The sequence below is a fragment of the Gasterosteus aculeatus genome, chromosome 13, assembly GCF_964276395.1.
Source record: "Gasterosteus aculeatus chromosome 13, fGasAcu3.hap1.1, whole genome shotgun sequence".
In the NCBI taxonomy this organism is placed as follows: Eukaryota; Metazoa; Chordata; class Actinopteri; order Perciformes; family Gasterosteidae; genus Gasterosteus; species Gasterosteus aculeatus.
Genome location: NC_135701.1, coordinates 7,635,695 through 7,655,284, shown reverse-complemented (window position 1 = coordinate 7,655,284; position 19,590 = coordinate 7,635,695). Strand labels below are relative to the sequence as shown.

General features: G+C 44.6%; 1 protein-coding gene across 7 annotated transcripts; it reads left to right on the top strand.

Annotated features, from left to right (window-relative positions):
- Positions 1-7,671: 7,671 nt before the first annotated feature.
- Positions 7,672-18,906, top strand: ercc6l2 (excision repair cross-complementation group 6-like 2). 7 transcript variants are annotated; one of them, XM_040195714.2, is made up of 20 exons: positions 7,672-7,987; positions 8,355-8,782; positions 8,876-8,992; positions 9,152-9,345; positions 9,483-9,576; positions 9,713-9,780; positions 9,925-10,132; positions 10,281-10,421; positions 10,746-10,862; positions 10,971-11,090; positions 11,175-11,246; positions 11,873-12,018; positions 12,122-12,217; positions 12,306-12,405; positions 12,526-12,678; positions 12,982-13,068; positions 14,544-15,630; positions 15,725-15,879; positions 16,357-16,514; positions 17,530-18,906. In XM_040195714.2, the coding sequence occupies exons 1-20, from the start codon at positions 7,960-7,962 to the stop codon at positions 18,674-18,676; spliced, it is 4,716 nt and encodes a 1,571-aa protein (XP_040051648.2). In that variant the 5' UTR covers positions 7,672-7,959; the 3' UTR covers positions 18,677-18,906. The 7 variants fall into 7 exon arrangements, with proteins under 7 accessions (XP_040051648.2, XP_077943757.1, XP_077943755.1 ...); XM_078087631.1 differs by having other exon boundaries at positions 7,679-7,978; XM_078087630.1 differs by having other exon boundaries at positions 7,715-7,996.
- Positions 18,907-19,590: the final 684 nt, after the last annotated feature.

Below are 19,590 nucleotides of genomic sequence, written 5' to 3'. Positions count from 1 at the left end.
TGATTTCATGCAGTCAAACCGCCCTCCCTCATTACCTATTTTACCCTTACGTTGTTGTTGCTCATGTGCATTTATCATTGTCAAAAAAACAAACATTGAGGACCCACTTAATCAACACCTCTTCTAAACACCCAGTTGTGCAGCAGTTTATAGAAATAGTAACCATCCCAAAAGGTTAAAGGTGGAAAAATGCAATGCTAACAGTTGACTGACGGAGTCCAATCAGAGTCTCTACTTGATGAACAGTACATGGCGCAATTTGGGGCACTCAGCAGTGGACTCATGTGTAACCCTGTCTGTTCAGCAGCAGACTTTCTCATTCCAAGTCGCTGCAGTCTCCTGACTACAGTTGCAGCCCACATTTCACTGGAAGGGCACAAAATGTCTCTGGAAACAGTTTCAGGGTTTGAGGCCTCACTGAGTGTTGATTTTAATTGAGCACAAGTATGTGTGTGTGTGTTTGATGCATACTATTGTGTGCAGACTGTTTGAGCTTTACATTTGTGTGTGTGTGTGCACTCTCACTGCTGTACTTCAGCAGATCATTAGGCTGATGGAGGGATATGCTTTTGTGCTGGTGATTACCGGTACACGCGGTAAAACCAGCTACATGATTGTTTGGGTGTGAGTATTTGGCTGGATGTGCGTCGTAAGAAGGACTATCCTCACGGCCTTTTGGCATTTAAGAAGCACATGTTATGCGATAGATCTCAGCATATCCATCTCATCATAGCGTACAACTATGTTCAGTTGATAACAATCATTTTACAACGTAAATAATCTATCACACAATTCTGCCTATCAAAAAGAGGAAACACCAGCGCACACACAGTTGCAAGTATTTACATGAAACAGTGTGTCAGAGAGAAAAAGCTTTATTCTGGCAGGGTGATGGCCCGATGAAAAGCACTCTGTTTGGCCAGCTAGTCAATATATTTGCAAATAACTCAGTAATCTCCCAACGGCAGACCAAACATGCCGGTATTTGCTTGCTTACTTCACATAAAAGGCTAGCTCACTCGTTCCCTCTCACACGCACGCAAGGGCAAACATTCCCTTTATTTTTGCAGACATCTCTCTTTCTCCTTCTTTTATTTCACTCCTTCCCTCTCTAAGCCCGGGAAGGGAGCACTCACACACTCACCCCGGAACAAGCCTGGAGGTCTCGAGACCACACACGGTGCCGTGCAAGGACGTCTCCCTGACTGTCTTTTCTGTTTCTCCTGACTCGTGTCTCTCATTCCCACTGTCTCACATGGTCACCCTGTCCCTCTCTTTCCACATTTCACGCCTTCTCAGTCCAGCCTGACCAAGTAAAAGATCTGTATCCGCTCCTGCGTCGCGTCTCTATCTCCACTCCGGCGATGCGTTGTGCCCCTCGGATTGTCTGAGTGTGAACTGAAGAGAAGATGGTCACTTAGTATGATATTTATGGCGGCGAGACCACCCAGCCGGCCAGGCCAAAGACACGGCGAGTGAAGGCTTTATTTTTCAACGCCTCCGCTGTTCCCAGGGCCTCCGAGCTGAATGAGATTAATCCCTCTCTGTCACCAGTGTGTGTGTGTGTGTGTGTGTGTGTATGTGATTGGGACAAGTGGTCACTTGTGTAGCACCCAGGTGAGAGGCAGGATGTTCAAAACGCCGTGTGCGTGGCGTATTGATTAAGAGAGGAGAACGTAAGAAAAGGGGGGAGTCACGCGAGGTGGTATTTGTTGAAGCAATTTCCTCTAGTGACTGACTGGATGAATAGTCGAGGTAGAGAAGTAACACCTGCCTTTTGGAATTTCAAAGGTTTAGGGGAGTAATTAGGGAAGTAAAAGGGCTTAATAATTAAATAATTTAAAAGTTTGCATGTGTTGAATATAATCTGAAATTAATTCAAAAGAACAAAATCCAGCCACCACATAACGTGATGTTCGTCTTTGGCGAGAGGTGCTTGAACTCTTGAAGACATTTGAAAACTCCTGGTTTTCAGTATTTCTGGATTTCAACAGCATCTATAAGACTCATTTATCCACAGTCAGCTATCGCACAGCCAGAAACCACTTGAAAATAAAAACCTCTTTCAAAATGGGCAAATACATAAATTAACAGTTATCACATCTTAAAGTGGTCTCATAGTGTCTTGCTATGTAGTCTGGAAAGAGTTCATCTGTGCCTTATGAGGAAGTATAAAGGCATGAGCGGCCTTGACCGAGTTGGTCTGACATGGTAGCTGATACTGTGGATAAGAAGGCCTGACTGCGTGTTGGGTGGCACTGTGTGTGTATGTGTGTGTGTGTGTGTGTGTGTGTGTGTGTGTGTGTGTGAGCTGGGGAATTACAGTGTCTCCAGACCACACACAGACAGACAGAGAGAGGGAGGGAGGGAAGGATGAATAAATGAGTATAATATTAGACCACTGGGCATTGTGACCTTATAATAGGTCATGTTCCCATGTTAGAGACCGGGAGATTTTTATGGATTTGATATTGTCAAGCAGGTCAAACTGCTTGGAAAGCATTGAAACGCGCAGCCCATGAAGACATACAGCCTATTTTGAGAAACTTTGCCTTTAAAATCGCAATCAGGATTTATGTACTATTGTGAATTCACAACAATAGAATATGTAAATAATACTTATGACTTGCTTTGTGGTTGCTAACATTTTCAGCTCAACATGTTTACATGAAATATGTGTACTTCTGACTCACGCTATATGAATTTGATGTGCCAAATGCCGTTGTGACGTCAACACTGCGAGGAGCCGTTGCACCTCAAGGTTTCCAACATAGCAACATAGCAACCCATAGCATAGAAGCAAATGGTAACATCAGTGTTTCCAGCTAAATATATGGAATAAAAGGACACATAACTACGCAGAGTATTCAGAAGCAATATATTTTTGAACTGGTTTTACGGTCGTTTATCATAATAGACTTTGACAGTGCTCACCCCTCACTGCAGAACCACTGATTTAGATCGATGAAAGCCCTCAGTCTTAAAGAAATGACAAAAAATGGGAAAATGTGACAATGAATACAGATTTGTACATCCTCCGAGATATATTCTCTGTGCCTCGTGGAGCCTTTCTTTGTGATTCACTGTGAAGGTTTCCAGCCCTGGCTGATGTATTATGGGGAGTGCACTGCAGCCACGAAGGGGAAAGCAACGTGTGCTAAATGGTCCATGCGCATGGCTCGGCCCTCTGGACCCCATATGGCGTGCGCTACTTGCATGGACGCATGGAAGAGCCCTCAGCAGGACTGCTCCCCTCTGAGTAACATCCCATAAAACACTGAAAAACGTAGGCAAACACACACACATACACAAGTAAGAGGGCTTACACACACAAAGCCAGTGGTACTTTTGTTTTTATGAATTCTGAATCATCATAATCGAGACCATCATCAAGCTATTTTATGGGATTTCTCTTGAAGCGAAGACACCTATGGTCAAAGTTGAAATGTAATCTCACAACCACACAAACGTATCGCAATCTCACACATTAAACATTTATCTCTCACCACACGCAACAACTTCGGCATACAAAAATCTTCCCAATCAAGACAGCAATGTGCCCTTGTCTCCACATCTCCCCTGTAGGAAGTGAACCACTACAGACACCACGTTGTAGTCCCTCATTCGTGATTGTGAAGTGGGGAGAGGAGGGGAACATAATTGCATGCTTAAACGCCTGAGAAATGGACGTCCAATTCTGCTGAGTTGGTGCTTTGTGTGGCCTCATTGTTGGGACGTGCAGTCATGCAGCTCTTTGAGTCCCTGTCGGTGTTCCTGTTTGGTTAGGGGAGGTTCGGTAGAATAGGGGGAAATGCTGTCTGGCGGCCAGATATTTCATTCCTAGACCAAGCACTTTGTGCCCGTCCGCCATGCCTGGCAGGAGGAGGGCGGCTGTGACCAGAATGGAGTAAAATCACAAGCGGTTCCTTCTTCCAGTTAAATGTGTGCCACACTCGCTGTCAGACGCTTTAATCAGCTGTTTGAAGCCCCTGTGGAGGACACACAACTACAAGGATGCGCCTGTCCTACAGACACATGCAAACGCGTGCACGGGAATGGTTGGTGTACTTCATGCGGCCAAAGTAGAGGAACAAAAGGCTCCTCTACGGGGCTGCAGTGTAATGAGGGTCGGTTTGACTGTAAATATGTTGCTCAACAGAGTTTTCCATTCCACTGCAGGACAAAAGGAACAAGCCATCAAATTCGGGTCATCGGAGGCCTCTACGTTGTTTGTCGACTCACTGAGAGGAATTAGTTGAGACATCGTCGCCGTCATTGGCCCCCGAAATGATGGACAGAGGCAGGATCCCCCCCCCGAGCACAGGCGGTGTAGTAACAAGTGGCCGAGAAGAAGAGCCAGCTAGTGGCTTCTCTCTGAGCCCCCATTTCATCGCTCGTACTTCAGAGCTCTGCGACATAGGGGGTGATTTCATGCTCGGAGGTTTTCATGTAATTAGGCCTCTTGTGTAACTGAATACCTCAGAAATAGAGACAGGAAAGAGTCTATGAAAGTAGGAAGTGTGGGGTGAGAAAAAAATTAACTTGCTCAAAGATGTTTGGAAGAGATTCAGATTTTTGAAGAACTAATATAAATAATTTCAGTTTTTCTATTGTGTCCAGCTTTGTTGAATGGACACATGTTTCCATTGAACCTAATTAACAGATCATAACATTTGATCAAAACGCAACTGTTTTTGATACAACAATATCCTAACTGCTGTAGTCAAGTTAGGTGTCAAGCGAAAAAGTAGCCAAAACATCATGACCAATCTCATTCAGCCCTTTTTATTAAAACCCATGCGGGATATGATGATCTTAGACATGTTACGTCAAATAAATCCAAGTGTTTTCAGTTTATTTAAGTGGTGACACACTAACACCCTGAATTAATTATTGAATTGAATAGGAAAGCAAGCGAGTGAAGACAAATGAAAAAAAGAAAGAAAGAAAAGAAAAGCACGAGTTATCAACCTAATTTTCCATCTCTGCAATCAATGCGAATGAAGCTGAAACTGTCATTTTTGGCATGGTGGTAACTGCTTTTGGCCCGTAGACCTTCTGACTCATGAGAGAGATTTGGCGGAACACAGATGGAGTATTTCCCAAGCTCCTGAGGGCTGTACAAGTCCTCCATTCAGGCCTTCCTCTCCAACCACTGATTAGGACCAACAACAGACGTTTGACAAACACTGTGTTTTATTCAATTCAAACTTTGATTCAGCCAAATTTATCACATAAAAAATAAAGCAGGAAACAGCCTGTCCAGATAAATAAGTTTGCTTAAACTGCCCTTTAAGATTGTAAAGATGATAAATAAAATGAGGAAATTTACCCTAACAAGAGAAGCATCTCCAAATACCACAAAGATGACATAGCTTATGAAGGGTGCTTAACATCAAATAGTTGTATTTTACTTGAGTTTTTCTTCTGTTTCATATATCTTTACAGTCATAATACACCGTATTACAAATGAAGTATATTGCACTCTTACCATATAAACACCATACCATTATAAATCAAAATATGATTACGAACAAATAATAACAACACTCTGCCTTCTGAGTACTTTTAATTTAATACTTTTAGTGCATTTAGCTGACTATACTTCTGTACTTTCACTTCAAGACACTTTTGAATGCAAGATTTTTACTTTCCCACTGTGGAGTTACTTCTTTCCACACAAAACCTTTTTCTATGTCAAGGTACAAAGATGACGTGAATCTGGTCATAGTGACCTTAACGTGCATGTGAAACGGGAAAGTAAATATATATACATGTATATATACGGAACAGGACATCAAATAACTTAATTCTGGAAAATAAACCCACTCAACATATTCACTATTACTACTTATTATTACTACTATTCATCTGTGAGGAATTGCTTTTGTCGAGAACTTCTTATCTGCGGCCAATGATCTATTCATCCTAACGCTATCTGCTTGAGCAGTAATGTATTATCGTAAATGAGGCCAGAAAAAGGCCCTTGTGGTTCATTGAGAGTGTGTGAGTGTGTGTGAGATCCAATGCAGTATGTAAACCGTTTGACATCAGTGTTTGGGCTTTCTTTATGAGAACATCTGCGGCAGCTGCCCTATAAATTCTCAGTGTTGAGAAAACAGGAACAAAAAATTACATTTTTGTATGGCAGTGTACCATGGCGAGAAGCAGACTCGGTTGTGCCTCATCTGCAGAGCCACAGCCAACGTTTAGGGAAAGTCAAATCGGGGATGGAGAACTGAGACGTGTTTCTGTGTGTTTACACTGACTCTTCTGCACAGCAACAGACAAGCTTACAGTTACTGATGGCCATCATGTTCGCCCCAAAGGACAGATAAACGCATATTAACCCCTTGCTTTTGTATTTATTCAAACCACAAAATCTTTCTAAAAAGTCTTTCTCACTGGTCTTTCTCGCTTTCTGGCACTTTTGGCACTTTCTGCCATATTCTCTCGCCCGTATTGGAATATTGGTTGATAGGAAGATGCTGTTAAGGTGATGTTGGTAAGCCTATATGATATCAATACTAGGTAATGCAAAATACTGTTCCTGGAAACATGGTCAATTAAATCTTTGTGACAAAACTATGCTAAAAAGATTGTGGCCGACCCCACTCACCCCGGACAAAAACTGTTTGTGCCCCTCCCATCTGGCAGGAGGCTGAGGTCCATCAGGACTAAGACCTCCCGCCACACCAACAGTTTCTTCCCGTCGGCAGTCGGGCTCATCAACAGAGCCCGGTTCCCTTCTGACTGACTATAATATTCCACCGGTCACTCCCCTTCACACTGCACATGTCACTTTAACAGTAAATTATCACTTTGTCGTCACTCGTCACTTTGTTACTTGTTCGCTAGTGCACTTTATGCTTAATATTTTTTAACTTTTTTTAATATTTTACATTTTTAACTTTATTCCCTTGTTTTATACTAACCCATAGCCTTATTCTTTTTTTTACTAACCCATTGCATTAGCATTTCATTTTACTTTATTTTATTACTCGTGCACTGCTGTCTTGTTGTCTATTGTTGCACTGTCTGTCATGCACCAACCGCCAAGACAAATTCCTTGTATGTTTGACATATTTTGGCAATAAATGTTTCCTGATTCCTGATTCCTGATTATAGCCACTCGGCAATGCAACAGTAAGGCATTAAATACGACTATGTTGATTAAATAGAACTATTTAAAATAATAAAACCCATTTAAGGTTTGAAAGAAAAATACAACATACAAACATGTTAATAGTATTGTTCCAGACAAATGAATATAGGATAACATTTTACATTTTTCATGTAGGTGCATGTTATACATACTTGCAGATTGGGATTTTGCAGCATACACATTTCAAGTAGCTACTTGAGCAGAAGATATATATCCACGTTTAATTTTTATTTGTAATGTTCGTATATGTAGGAATAATCTTAATTGGCTACTCGGTTCTCCTCAGATTTTACTGCAACTGTCGTTTTCAGTGAATCAACTTCTGATTCTATCCAGCACTTTCAACACAACATCAAACAAGTTTAAAAAAAAAAAAAATAATTAATTAAAAATAAGAATGACATGGATATTAAAGACCAAATATATGACACGTGTCCTTTGTCCTTTTTAGAGTAAAGGTTTAACGTTAAATCATAATTAAAATCGCGGAAATGCGTCGAAAGTGCGTTACTCGTTGTTAAAAAAGGTAAACATTCAGCAAGCAGCAGTGGTGCTGCAGCTGTTTCTTCTGAGTCTGTCTCCCTTTTATTCACAGTTTATGGTCGGCCTCTCAAACGCTAACAAAGAATAAACCAACACAGCCTGTGTTTCGTTCTTAATTTTTCGCCGTCCTTTCCTTTGCGGAATAAGTTAGCTAAATTCTGCTAATCCATCTAATGTTAGCAAGCATGCTACATTGACTTTTCCTCCAAACGACGAAGAGGAGGAAGGACACATAATGCGACGCTATCCCGATGGCTTCATCTTCTGCTGGTGAAAAGGGTTTGAAATGCATGTTTTAAATGCTGGTTTACACAACTCTTAAAGCGTCTGCTGCTTGCTAATAATTAGCCGTATTTACACCAGGGACAACAACAGTTACTACAATCATTAGACTGATTCGATCAATGGGACAGACCGGTGTTTTGATGGGATAAACTAAAATGCCATCAGTTTGATAGTTTACTGTAATGCTAGATTATATAATGGCAGAAACATACCTCCTTAAGCCCTTCATTCAAATATGCTATTTCAAGAGATTTCTTTCGACACTCCAGGTGTATCCAAACTATCAGTGTTCCTTTGGTAACGAATATGGTATAAGATCTGTTGCCTCAACTGTTAACAATCCTTCTTTCTCACTTTATAGCAACATGGTGTGAAGGTGACACATGTCTCGCTCCTCACCCGAGAGACGGCTCACTCCGAGAATCTACCATAAAGAGACTGACCTCCACCTCTCATGAGAACGATGCCACAGCATGGGTGGTATTCACCGAGTCGGGTAAAGATGCACCGGAAAAAGAAGAGGAGAAAGCCGTACCGGTCTCAAAACTCACGAGACCGGGCGTGAATCACTTCACCCAGGAGAAGCCTTTGTTTCCCAGCAGCGTCACAGACACCAGGCTATGTGTCCCCTTAGAGCTAAGGGACGTTGACGGGGACAGAGTCCCCTACACCATCAACAGATACCTGAGGGATTACCAGAGAGAAGGTATCAGGTTCATTTACAACAATTACATCTGTTCCAGGGGTTGTATCCTGGGGGATGACATGGGCCTGGGGAAAACTGTACAGGTACAGAGTACATTAGCCGCACAAACATTTTCCAAATTGTCGTCATGCTTTTTCTCACATGCCCATTTCCCCACCTCTATGATCTTTTCTCAGGTCATTGGTTTCCTTGCTGCTGTATTGCACAAAACGGGCACATGGGAGGACATCAAAAACAACAGGCCACAGTTTCTGCAGAGTCAGATGCCCTCCAAGCAAAGTAAACCCAGCAAAGTGGGTACTGAAATAAGCGAGTTACAAACGGGCATTTCATGTATCGTTGTTTATTAAGTTGTTCTTTTAAAACCGCAGGGTTTCAAGCATGCAGCAGCAGATAGTGGCAGTATTTCTTTTTCGTCCTCAAAATGTTGGTACATCCATGATCCGGTCTAGGTGTTCCTCATTGTGGCCCCGCTGTCGGTGCTTTATAACTGGAAAGATGAGCTGGAGACATGGGGTCACTTCCAGTGTGTGGTGGTCCACGGGCTGAGGAAAGAAGAGGAGCTGGCTCGCATCCAAAAGGGGCGCATCGAGATCGCTCTCACCACCTACGAAACTCTGCGCCTTTGTCTGGATCAGTTTAATAAGTAGGAACCATGCTCAACACACACACATATTCAACATAATAAATGGCATGCTTCCTGTATACTTTGAAAGTATTCCTTAAATATGTGCTAAATATTTGTTCTGTTTTTTTTATACACCATTGTCCTTTCTTTTGCAGCATAGACTGGTCTGCTGTGGTCGTGGATGAGGCCCACAAGATAAAAAATCCAAACTCTCAGATCACTCGGGCAATGAAGGATCTGAAGTGTAAGGTAGGACAGTTTTTTGGTTGTGTTGTTTAACTGGACTCTGTCTACTCAAGCGGTCCTCATCTCTGTTCTCTTAGCAGTAGATTGAATTGTATCCCAGCCAAGATGAGCTGCTAAACCATAGATCTCTTTTCATCAGATCAGAGTTGGCCTCACTGGCACCGTCTTACAGAACAACCTCGAGGAGCTGTGGTGTGTCATGGACTGGTAGGTAGAGAGACGTTTATATTACAGTATATTTTTAATTTGCATACTTAAAATAACATTTCATTCATTTTGTTTCCCTTTTGAAGAAGGAATGTGATTGCTGGAAGCAGTTTTTAGCTTTAATGTACTTTGTATTCTATTTAGGGTCGTACCTGGTTGTCTGGGCAGCTTAGGCCATTTCAAGAACAAGTACTCCGATCCGATTGAGCAAGGGCAGAGGCACAGCGCAACCAAACGTACCTTAGCTACCGGGAGGAAGGCTGTCCGAGCCCTGGTGAAGATCATTTCCCACTTGTTCCTCAGAAGGACAAAAGCTCTCATCAGAGAACAACTGCCCAAGAAGGATGACCGGGTAAGATTGTTCAAGTTCAACCATACTTCTCTGAAAACTCCCAAAAGCACTGTCTACATGTCTAAAACATTCCATCGTCATAACATGCAGATTATTTTCTATGATATTGGAAACTCAAAGATCTATGTGTTGTTCTGTTTTCTCCTAGGTGGTGTATTGCTCTCTGACGGATTTTCAGCAGACTGTCTATCGGACCGTGCTGGACACTGACGATGTGACGTTGATACTGAGGTCCTCAGAGAAATGTGACTGTCAAAGTGGACGTAGCCGCATAAGCTGCTGCTATAAAGTGAGTGTGACGCTTTCACCGCCGCGTGCCAATTGCATGCTGTGAATTGAAAGGGGCTTCAATTTGCAGGGATTGAATTGTTTTCCACATATCTGACATGAGTGAAGTGATCGACACCATATGTGAAGAAGATAGTTGTGGGTTCAGATTCCCTGTATTGGATCTATCTCACTCTACTTTGTAGATGAAGTGTACTGCGGTGAAATTTAAAATGCAGCATTTACCTGTTTTTCAATTGACCCTTTTAACTTGCCATAAAAACTATCATGTGGTTGAAAGAATGAAAGATTAAGCCCACTAATAATATGCTGTCTTTCCTTGCAGACAAACACAGAAGGTGTGAAAATGAAGGGGTTGTACTTCAGTTACTTGGCCATATTGAGGAAGGTCGCAAACCATGTCGCTCTGCTTCAATCCGCTGCAGGCGTCAGCAAGAAACAGGTGGCTACCTACAACTGATTTAAAATCCTGGTTCATTCGAGATCTGTCATGGAGCGTTTTTCCTGACTGAGGTCATACCTTCGGTGACAATTCCTTTGTGTCTCCCAGGAGAAGTACGTTGGTGCCATCTGTGCAAACGTATTCCAGAAGTTTCCAGACTTTGTGCAGAAATGCAAAGACAAAGCATTCGAAGCTCTGTCGGACCCGATGTACAGTGGAAAGATGAAGGTTTGGTTTTTGGAACAAAGGCTCAGTCACCTGCTCATCATTGGCTGTTTCAGTAGGGTTTGACACATCTGCGTTCCTTTTTAGGTTTTGCAGAAGCTGCTGAAATATTACCTGCAAAGGCGAGATAAAGTGCTTCTTTTTTCACTCTCAACCAAGGTGAGGGCTGGTTTGTGTGGGCACCTGGTGTTTGCAGGAGAGGTTGTGGAGATGTACTGTATATTGTGTAAGACCAGTTAAATCGTGCAACCTTTTCGAGACAACATGTATTGGTTCTGCGTCAATGGAAGAGTTGCATTTCTATATTGGTAAAAGGGTTAGAAGGAGATTACTCAAAGTCGTCCATGGATGCCCCAATTGAGACAGGAAAGGACTGGAGGACATAGTTTTCTCCTGAAACCTTTGAGTTCATAAGTTAGGGCAGTTTGAGTTTTACAGATAATTACACTCTGCAGCGTCTGATGGTTACTGTCGCCTGAGACAGTAAGATAACATTTGTGGCTGCTGTGAGGTCATATTTTCTAGGCTTATGTTTTTCTTTTTTGGTAATCCGAGAGTCCATAAAATTTTGATTGTGCAAGAGCCGTGTAGTTAATCTATAAATACTTATGCCTGGGGATATTCTGTTTATTTTTACTCTACATTTTCTTCCCTGGTGTTTGGAAACCCTCGACCTCGGCGATGAGTGAATTCACATGATGCATGTAGAGCTGTCAGTGTTTTGCGTGGTTGATTTGTGTGCTTTGAACCTTTCTGTATTGTTCGTTGTGATTTGACCCTGTCAGCTGTTGGATGTGCTGGAGAGCTACTGCATGGCAGAGGGGCTGGACTACAGCCGGTTGGACGGAGCCACCAAAGCCAAAGAGAGAATCCAGATTGTCAAAGCGTTCAACAGCTCCTCTCACGTCAACCTCTGCCTGGTTTCCACCATGTCAGTCAAACAATAACAATCACTGGAGCAGTATTTCCTCAGTTCTGATATTTGCCTATGTTGTATCTAGAATCAGCAGATAACTGGCTCTTTGTTCCTTCAGGGCGGGTGGTCTTGGCCTTAATTTCGTGGGCGCCAATGTGGTTGTGCTCTTTGACCCCACATGGAACCCAGCCAATGACCTCCAAGCTATTGACAGGTAAGTTGTGGGCCATATCTCCACTTTATAAAGCATATTATTCGGTTATTTATTTGCACGTTGCGGTTGTGTTTGTGTCTCTCCTTAGGGCGTATCGTATTGGCCAGTGCAGAGACGTCACTGTTCTTCGGCTGATCTCATTGGGGACTGTGGAGGAGGTTATTTACCTCAGACAAGTTTACAAACAGGTACCAAGTCATTATAAGCACGCACACACACACACCGATGAGATGATAACTAAACTCATAACTGTGCCGGTGTCTCTGTAAGTAATGCAATTTTTCCGTGGCGCCTGTCCCATCCGTCAGCAATTGCAATGCTCAGTTGTGGGCAGGGAGAGTTCGCGGAGGTACTTTGAGGCGGTGCAAGGTCATGGCGCCCACAAGGGGGAGCTCTTTGGGATCAAAAACCTCTTCAGGCTGCAGACCGAGGGCACGTGCCTCACCCGCAGGATACTAGAGGTTAGATCGCTTGCACGACTCTTGATCGCACATCGATGATGTGCTCTACTGCCTCAACCCACCTCGTCCGGCTGATTCGTTTCACCAGTCACAATGCAAAGTCTCTCGAAACCGTCCAAAAAGAATCTTTGGCATTAACTCATATCTGGTCATGGACGTAGTAATGTGCAGTCTATAAATGGACACTCTTGTTTTTGTACTGATATAGGAATTAGAGAGGCATACTTGAGACTAAAGGATGAAAAGTTTCGCTGAGGATTTATTGTAAACCGATATGTTTTGATAAACGTGTCTCACTTTCAGCGAGAAGGACGAGTGGAGGCCGGTGTGATGACCAGCAGCACACACTCGGGCGAGGGGAAGGAGGAGGAGACGACTAAGGAAGATGGCGTGAGTAGCTCTGCTGTTCTCAGAGACCCAGAACATGAGGGCACTCATCTTCCCATCGCCCACTCGGCCTTCTCCCCCCGGGTGACCCCCACACTCTCATGTGAAACATTAGATGCCACAAAAGAAGGGACCTTCCTCTCCGTCACTCAACCAACTCACGCCATGGGATTTAGACATTTTCGGGAGCGTGATGCTTTTTTGCTTCTTCCATTGTATTCCTTTGTCTGGTAATCTGATATGTTGGTCGAAAATGCCCCCACTGTGACAACATTATGTCACTTACAGGGAGAAATCGATGATCTGGCCCAAATCGGTATCACATACTCATCCTGCTTCAGGCTTTAAAGGTGGCTGTAAAAAGTTTGTAGTTTCCTTACAGCAGTTGTGGTTAGTTTGAGGCCCAGGCCGTTACAATTGATTCACACGGGGCTTTTTATTATGGTGGGAAAAGGGTCGGAATATCTTAAGCAAAATGAACCTTGCTAGTTTATGTCACAGTATCATCTTTAGACTTAAAAGCGCCCATGAAGTATTAGACATGGTCACAGTGAGTGTTTGCAGAACATGAGGAATAGCATTTTTTAGGGGTTTCTTTTGCCATTTAAAAGCTGTAACAAATTGTATTCAATCCAACTGGCTGCATTGAAGCAGACTATTGCTCCTATCCTACTCCTCCAAAAAAAGAAAAAGATTTTTTGGATTTAGTATAATTTATTCCCAACATTTCTACACTTTTTTTGTATTTTAGTGAAACCAAGGGATGTGGTTCTCGCCGTCTGCTTCTCTCTCTGATGCTGTGTGAAACAGCTGGGTGTAATTATGGATCTGTCCTAATGGAGGAAGCGGACCACACCGAAGCCGATCTTCTGCTTTTCAGCTATTTATTTACACAGTGATGCCCCTTATCATCCCGTTCCCAGCGAGGTCTTTTTTACTGGGCTGCTGCTCCACTGAGGCCTTTCGGATTCTTTCAAAAATACAGAATCCACTGGGGTGCCTTAACACGCACAGAGAAAGCCTTGAGGCGTGTAAGCACCAACACACACACCAGCACAGCCAAAATGGGGGAAGAGTCATCCAGTTGGCACATTTTTTTGTGAAATAAGAGTCACAGTTGGTGGTCGTTCCCATAAAGGCCCATTCTTATAACTCCAGGAAATGTTAGGACCCCTATGTTTTGTTCTCGCTACTCCGTGATGGGCGGGACCTGTCTCGTTGATTTATCTATTATGATCTATTATGATTTATTGTTGTTGTGAACATCTGTTTCGTGTCAGCGACATGGCTGGCCCTCTGAAAGATGGCACCAACAAGGGAATCTTTAACCCACATGTGCTGTTGTGTGGCAAAATCATTTTCATACAGTTAATTAAAATGAACTTGGATACATTCCTTGTCCTCACACATTTGTGCCGCTTTCTACGCCCATCTGTTGCTACTTTTCTTTAGCTGCTTGTTTTGCTCTTTTATTTAAGGAACCTGGAGACTCTGTGTCCAAAGGCTGCCCTGCAGTTAACAATGAGCAAGCAGAGGAGAAGAGAGGTGTGTCCAAGGGCCCCAGAGGGGTTTTGGACTTCAGCAGTGGAAGTGAAGAGGATGAGGACGAGCAGGGTCTCAAGAGAAAGGCAACAAGCCCCGGTGTAATCGATGGCAACAGGGGTGGGAATTCTGCCACCGGTCCCGGTCGCATGAGTCTCCTCCAGCACGGTTTCTCCAGGCTTCTCCAAAGGGTCAAAGGAAAACCAGAGTTAGCAGAAGGCGACAGTAGTCCGGATGTTGATGAAAGCCCCTCTGAAGAAGATTCTGAGGATCCAAAGATGGAGAGTACCTCGTCTGGCATTTGTCAGGACTCCAACGCTAGAAATGGTGCAATCGCTCCTCATAAACTGGGATTGAAAAGGTGGGAGAACTCTAGTGGTTCAGACGGAGAAGATGGGGAGAATGGAGATAAGGGGAGACAAGCGAGGAATCCTCTGTTGAAACAAAGTGATGATGATGCTGTTAGAAAGGGACCGGCCCCGAACGGGTGGACCAATAAGAAAACAAGAGTGCCTGAGGAAAGTGATGAAAATTCCCCATTTGATAGAAAGAAACTTAAAAAGCTGAAAACTCGCGTTCCAAGAGTGCGCCGTTTTTATGGCCACTCAGATGAATCTGAGGACCTGGACATGGAGGCAAAGACGTGGCCCAAGACGGATGCTTTCAATTCAAGTGGTACTGTGGGTTACGGTGGGAGAGACGGGCTGGAGCGCAACAGAAAGAGGCAGACTGCTAACGTAAGGGACGACGTCAGGTCCAAATTCACAGAAGACATAGAGACATACTCGTCTTCCGAAGACGAGCACACACCTGTTAAGAAAGGGAGATCTGCGCGAGGTCGCTTCGCATCTCCGCTGACAGACGGTTCCAGAGTTGAGTCGACAAAAGACGAGCGAAGAGACCCGACATCCAACAGGACGGAGAGAGAAGCAGGGACGCACAAAGCGGTTTCGTTCACACATCTAAAAAGTCAGGCGTCGCCAGCGTCCAAAGGGAGGAATGGAACTATCGACAGTGTGCTAGGCGAGAAGTCATTTTATCAATTTATATTTATTTGATCTGCTCCTGCATTTCGGAACGGATCGGATCATCATTGATGTCCGTTTCTGTTTCACAGGGGGAGTACACGAGGTGGCGTACACCCACTCTAACCAGCGCGTGGTGGGCGGGAGCAAAGCGGAGGAGAGGATCAGCAGGGCTGCCGTACGAGACGTGTTCGAGCGCAGGATGTACTCTCAGCTCCCGGCCAATCGCCTCCTTGGCACCCAAGAGGTACAAAACGTCAAGACGTTCTGTCAGTCTGGGTCAGTGATTCTCCAATCATAGGAAATTGCATCTTGCCATCTCAAATTAGATTAGATTGAGATGAATTGAATTACATCCGAAAATCGGGAATATGTTTTTTTTGGAAAGCATGGCAGGATTACTCTGTGCTCCACAGACTTTGCAGTAAACTGCCATGTAGGCTTCTTTTCTAAGAAAAGCATGTCTGGCAGTTGCATATCGGCATGCAGAATAAGGCTTGCCAGTAATGTATTAGATTGAATACATCAACACACATATTGATTAAGTGGATTTGAACACATACGGCATGAGTGCAGGTTCATTTTTGATCTGTGGTGTAACCATCCACTATCATGTCCCCATAAGCCTGCACATCCCAGCTAACTGTGGAGCAATAGAGAGGGGTTTGATTTTCAAAAGCACAATTATTCGGCACGATGAAAACGCCTCGTTTGATTGTACCAGAGCTCGTCCCTGAGCCCACCACACAGTCAGCCGGGCCCCCTTGCTGTCAGACCGCTGAAGCCCACTGTGGACCATCCCGTCACCTTCATCAGCAAGAGTGTGCACCACACCAGACACACCACCTTCATCATCGGAGAGACTCCCAAGGCCATACGCAGGTACTGAACGAGTGTCAGAGGAGGTCGGATGAGGAAAGAACAGAGGCAGTGGGAAAGCTGAGCGGCTTTGAAGGAAAAGTAAATTAAGACACGGGGTGGGTGAAAAGAAATCAGGCAAGTGGATAAACGGAGGAAAGAGGCTGTAAGTGAGTGAGGTCGGAAGACAGGAATTCTTGTCGGCGTAGTGAAATGGTGTGTGTGTGTGTGTGTGTGTGTGTCTAACCAGGGACCACCTCTGAGCTTTCCCTCCTACCCACCTATTTCGCAGCACCACGCCAAAGATTACCCAGTAATGTTCAGGCCCAACAGTGCAAGAGTTTTCCCCTCCACAACCACAGCCCTCCCCAGACGATCCGAAAACGATCGCCCGAGGTCTTTCCACATCCCACACCGATGTACACACACACGTCCCAGCATGCATTTACGCACGCGTGCAGACACACAGTACTCAACCAAGCACCTCCTGCTGTCCTGCGCCCCACCCCCTGTATCTCTGCCCGGAGGCTCACCGGGGAGTGGAAAACACACAGTAGTTATATTCTATCCCCTCAATTAACCTTCCTGTGTAATGATTTAAATCCACATCATTTTGTGTTTTACTGCTGCTTCTTTTATTTATTGTTCTTTCCAGACAAAGCCACAACTGATAATGTGGCGTCACCACCACATGCTGCATCACCAGAGACTTTAAAAGTATTTCTGTCCCCAAGTCTGGTCAGACAGGAGTTTTAATGAAAAAACGCCTCACGCTGCTTTGAATATGCGGCAGATGTCTGGGGAGAAATGTTCATCTTAAGCCACGCCTGAATGACCTGCAAAATGTCTGATTAACAGTGCAGGCCTTGTGCGTTGTACCTTACTCTGTGCTCACATGCGCCAGATTTAGACCTCGTACTAACTGTGCTCGTGTTAAATTCACAGAATATGAGCCTGTGATATTAATTGTAAAAAAACACATGTTGCATGGATGGTTTCTCACACTCACTGTCCTCGTTTTCACTTATGTGTATCGCAGGCTGCAGCTTGAAGAAATGGCAGAGAAATTCAACTTCCCCTCAGTCCATCAGTTTGCCGTGGAGATTGTGAGAGGAAACTCAACCCAGAGACTGTCTTGGCTACGAGAGTATTACGCTTCGCTGGACCTCCCTGACCTGGCCAGCACCGTCTCAAACAACTTCCCACAACCTGATTCAGCACAGAGCTCCTCTTCAACTGTTGCCTCCTCCACATCCTTGAAAGCCACCTCAAAATCCCACACGCATACCCGAACCCCACAAAAGGATGTTCCAAAAGCCAAGAGAAAGCTTAAACATACCGACAAGAATCCGGAACCTAAAACGAAGCCTGAAGCCTCACGCAATGTCTGTGCGCCACAGAGACAATATGATGTGAAGACAAAGCAGATAAACCCACACAATGACGTCCGATCAACCAAGAAAAAGCCTAATTTCCCAGAAAAGAATGTGCTAGAACCTTTAAGTGATGTTTCAAGGCTTGAGGCGGAGGAGCAGGAGGAGACGGCCTGCAGTGCCAGAGGACACAAGAGGACAAGGAGGGGTAGTGTTTCTAGTTCTGGAGCCTTCGGAGCGGGTGGTGGTCTTGGCTTGGATGAGGCCAGCAGCAGTGGTCCGGGGTCTGTGGAGGCCACGGCTTTCCAGATGTGCACAGACAGACGTATCCCTTCTTCTCCGGACCTCAGCCATGGCGGGTCCAGCGCGTTATCCAAACCCACAGCACAGGGACGGGAGAGAGAACCTTTTCAGGGCCAGAGAGAGACCCACCGGGAACGGGCCGGTTCCCCCTCCAGTCGTCGTTCCCTCCTCACGGACCTGATAGGAGACACCTCCATCCTCGACGAGCTGTTAAAGCCCAAACACAAGGGTGCACAACAGAGGGGCACCCCTAAAGCGCCCGCCGCACCTTCTGCGTCCGCGGGCTCTCCAAACCAAGCACCCGCACGCCACGTGGTGCCGAAGGGCAGTCGCAAAGACTTCTGGGACATCTTGAATGAGGGCAACGAGGAGAGCATCAACAGGTTAACGGACCCGGCGGAGGTGCAGAGGGTTTGTGTCAACACTAACTTTGCAGCTCGAGGTGGGTCCGGGGAACGTGAGAGCAAGAGTCTCTGGAAGACTAATGAAAAGTTCCTGTGGAAGAAATAATGCAACAATTACAGTGTGAAGGTTTCCACCTCTCTACTTTTTACTTTTTCAGGAGATGATATTTAAAGCAGGTTTTTCTGCTTGTTATAATTATTCTTTTTAAATGTCTTTCTTTTCTTATTTACCGTCATAATTTTATATCATTCGGTGTTCATCAGTGAGGCGCTGAGATAATGCTGACTGTTACTCAAATAAACAAAACTTTGTATATTTTATACAAGTTATTGTTATAGTTGTTCGGGTTCAAAACTTTATTTCATGAATGAATAATCCTGACCTACACAACCCCTGCAAGAGAACTATATCAACTATATCATGTATGCACAGAGGCATTTGCTCAAGTACAAAAAGTAGGAAATTTGAGCCAAAAATAATAAATCTAAACCCCAAATGTGCACAATAGCCAACAATTGCTGTGCTCAACCTGTGTGTGTGTGTGCGTGTGCGTGCTGAACCTCACTGCCGCGCCCGACCTCGTAGAACCCCAAAGAGCGCCGCTCTCTGCAAGCTGTGATGGCCATCAACAGACGAGAGACGGGACTACATGCCCCGACATGCAGCTCTGGAAATAGTGTGTGTACGTGTGTGATTGTGTGTGAGGGAATGTGGACCTTCTGGGTGGTACATCTCCACCATCTTCTCACACACTCGGTAGCGAGGCCGCACATCTGTCACACCTGTTCAAATCACAGACGGAGGGGAATAAAAAAGCCCTTTCTCTTCTTCCAAAGCCCACACCCTTTCCTCTGTGCTTTTGTCTTTCAGTTTCAGGTTTGCAGTTGCGGGTGAAGCAGTCTGTCTGTCTGTGCTCATAGTCTGGTCTGAGGGGGTTAGCCGAGAGGCTTGGCGTTTTTCGCTGACAATAGAAAGGCTCGCCAACTGACTGGGAGGCTGTTCGAGGCCAACAAAGCTTT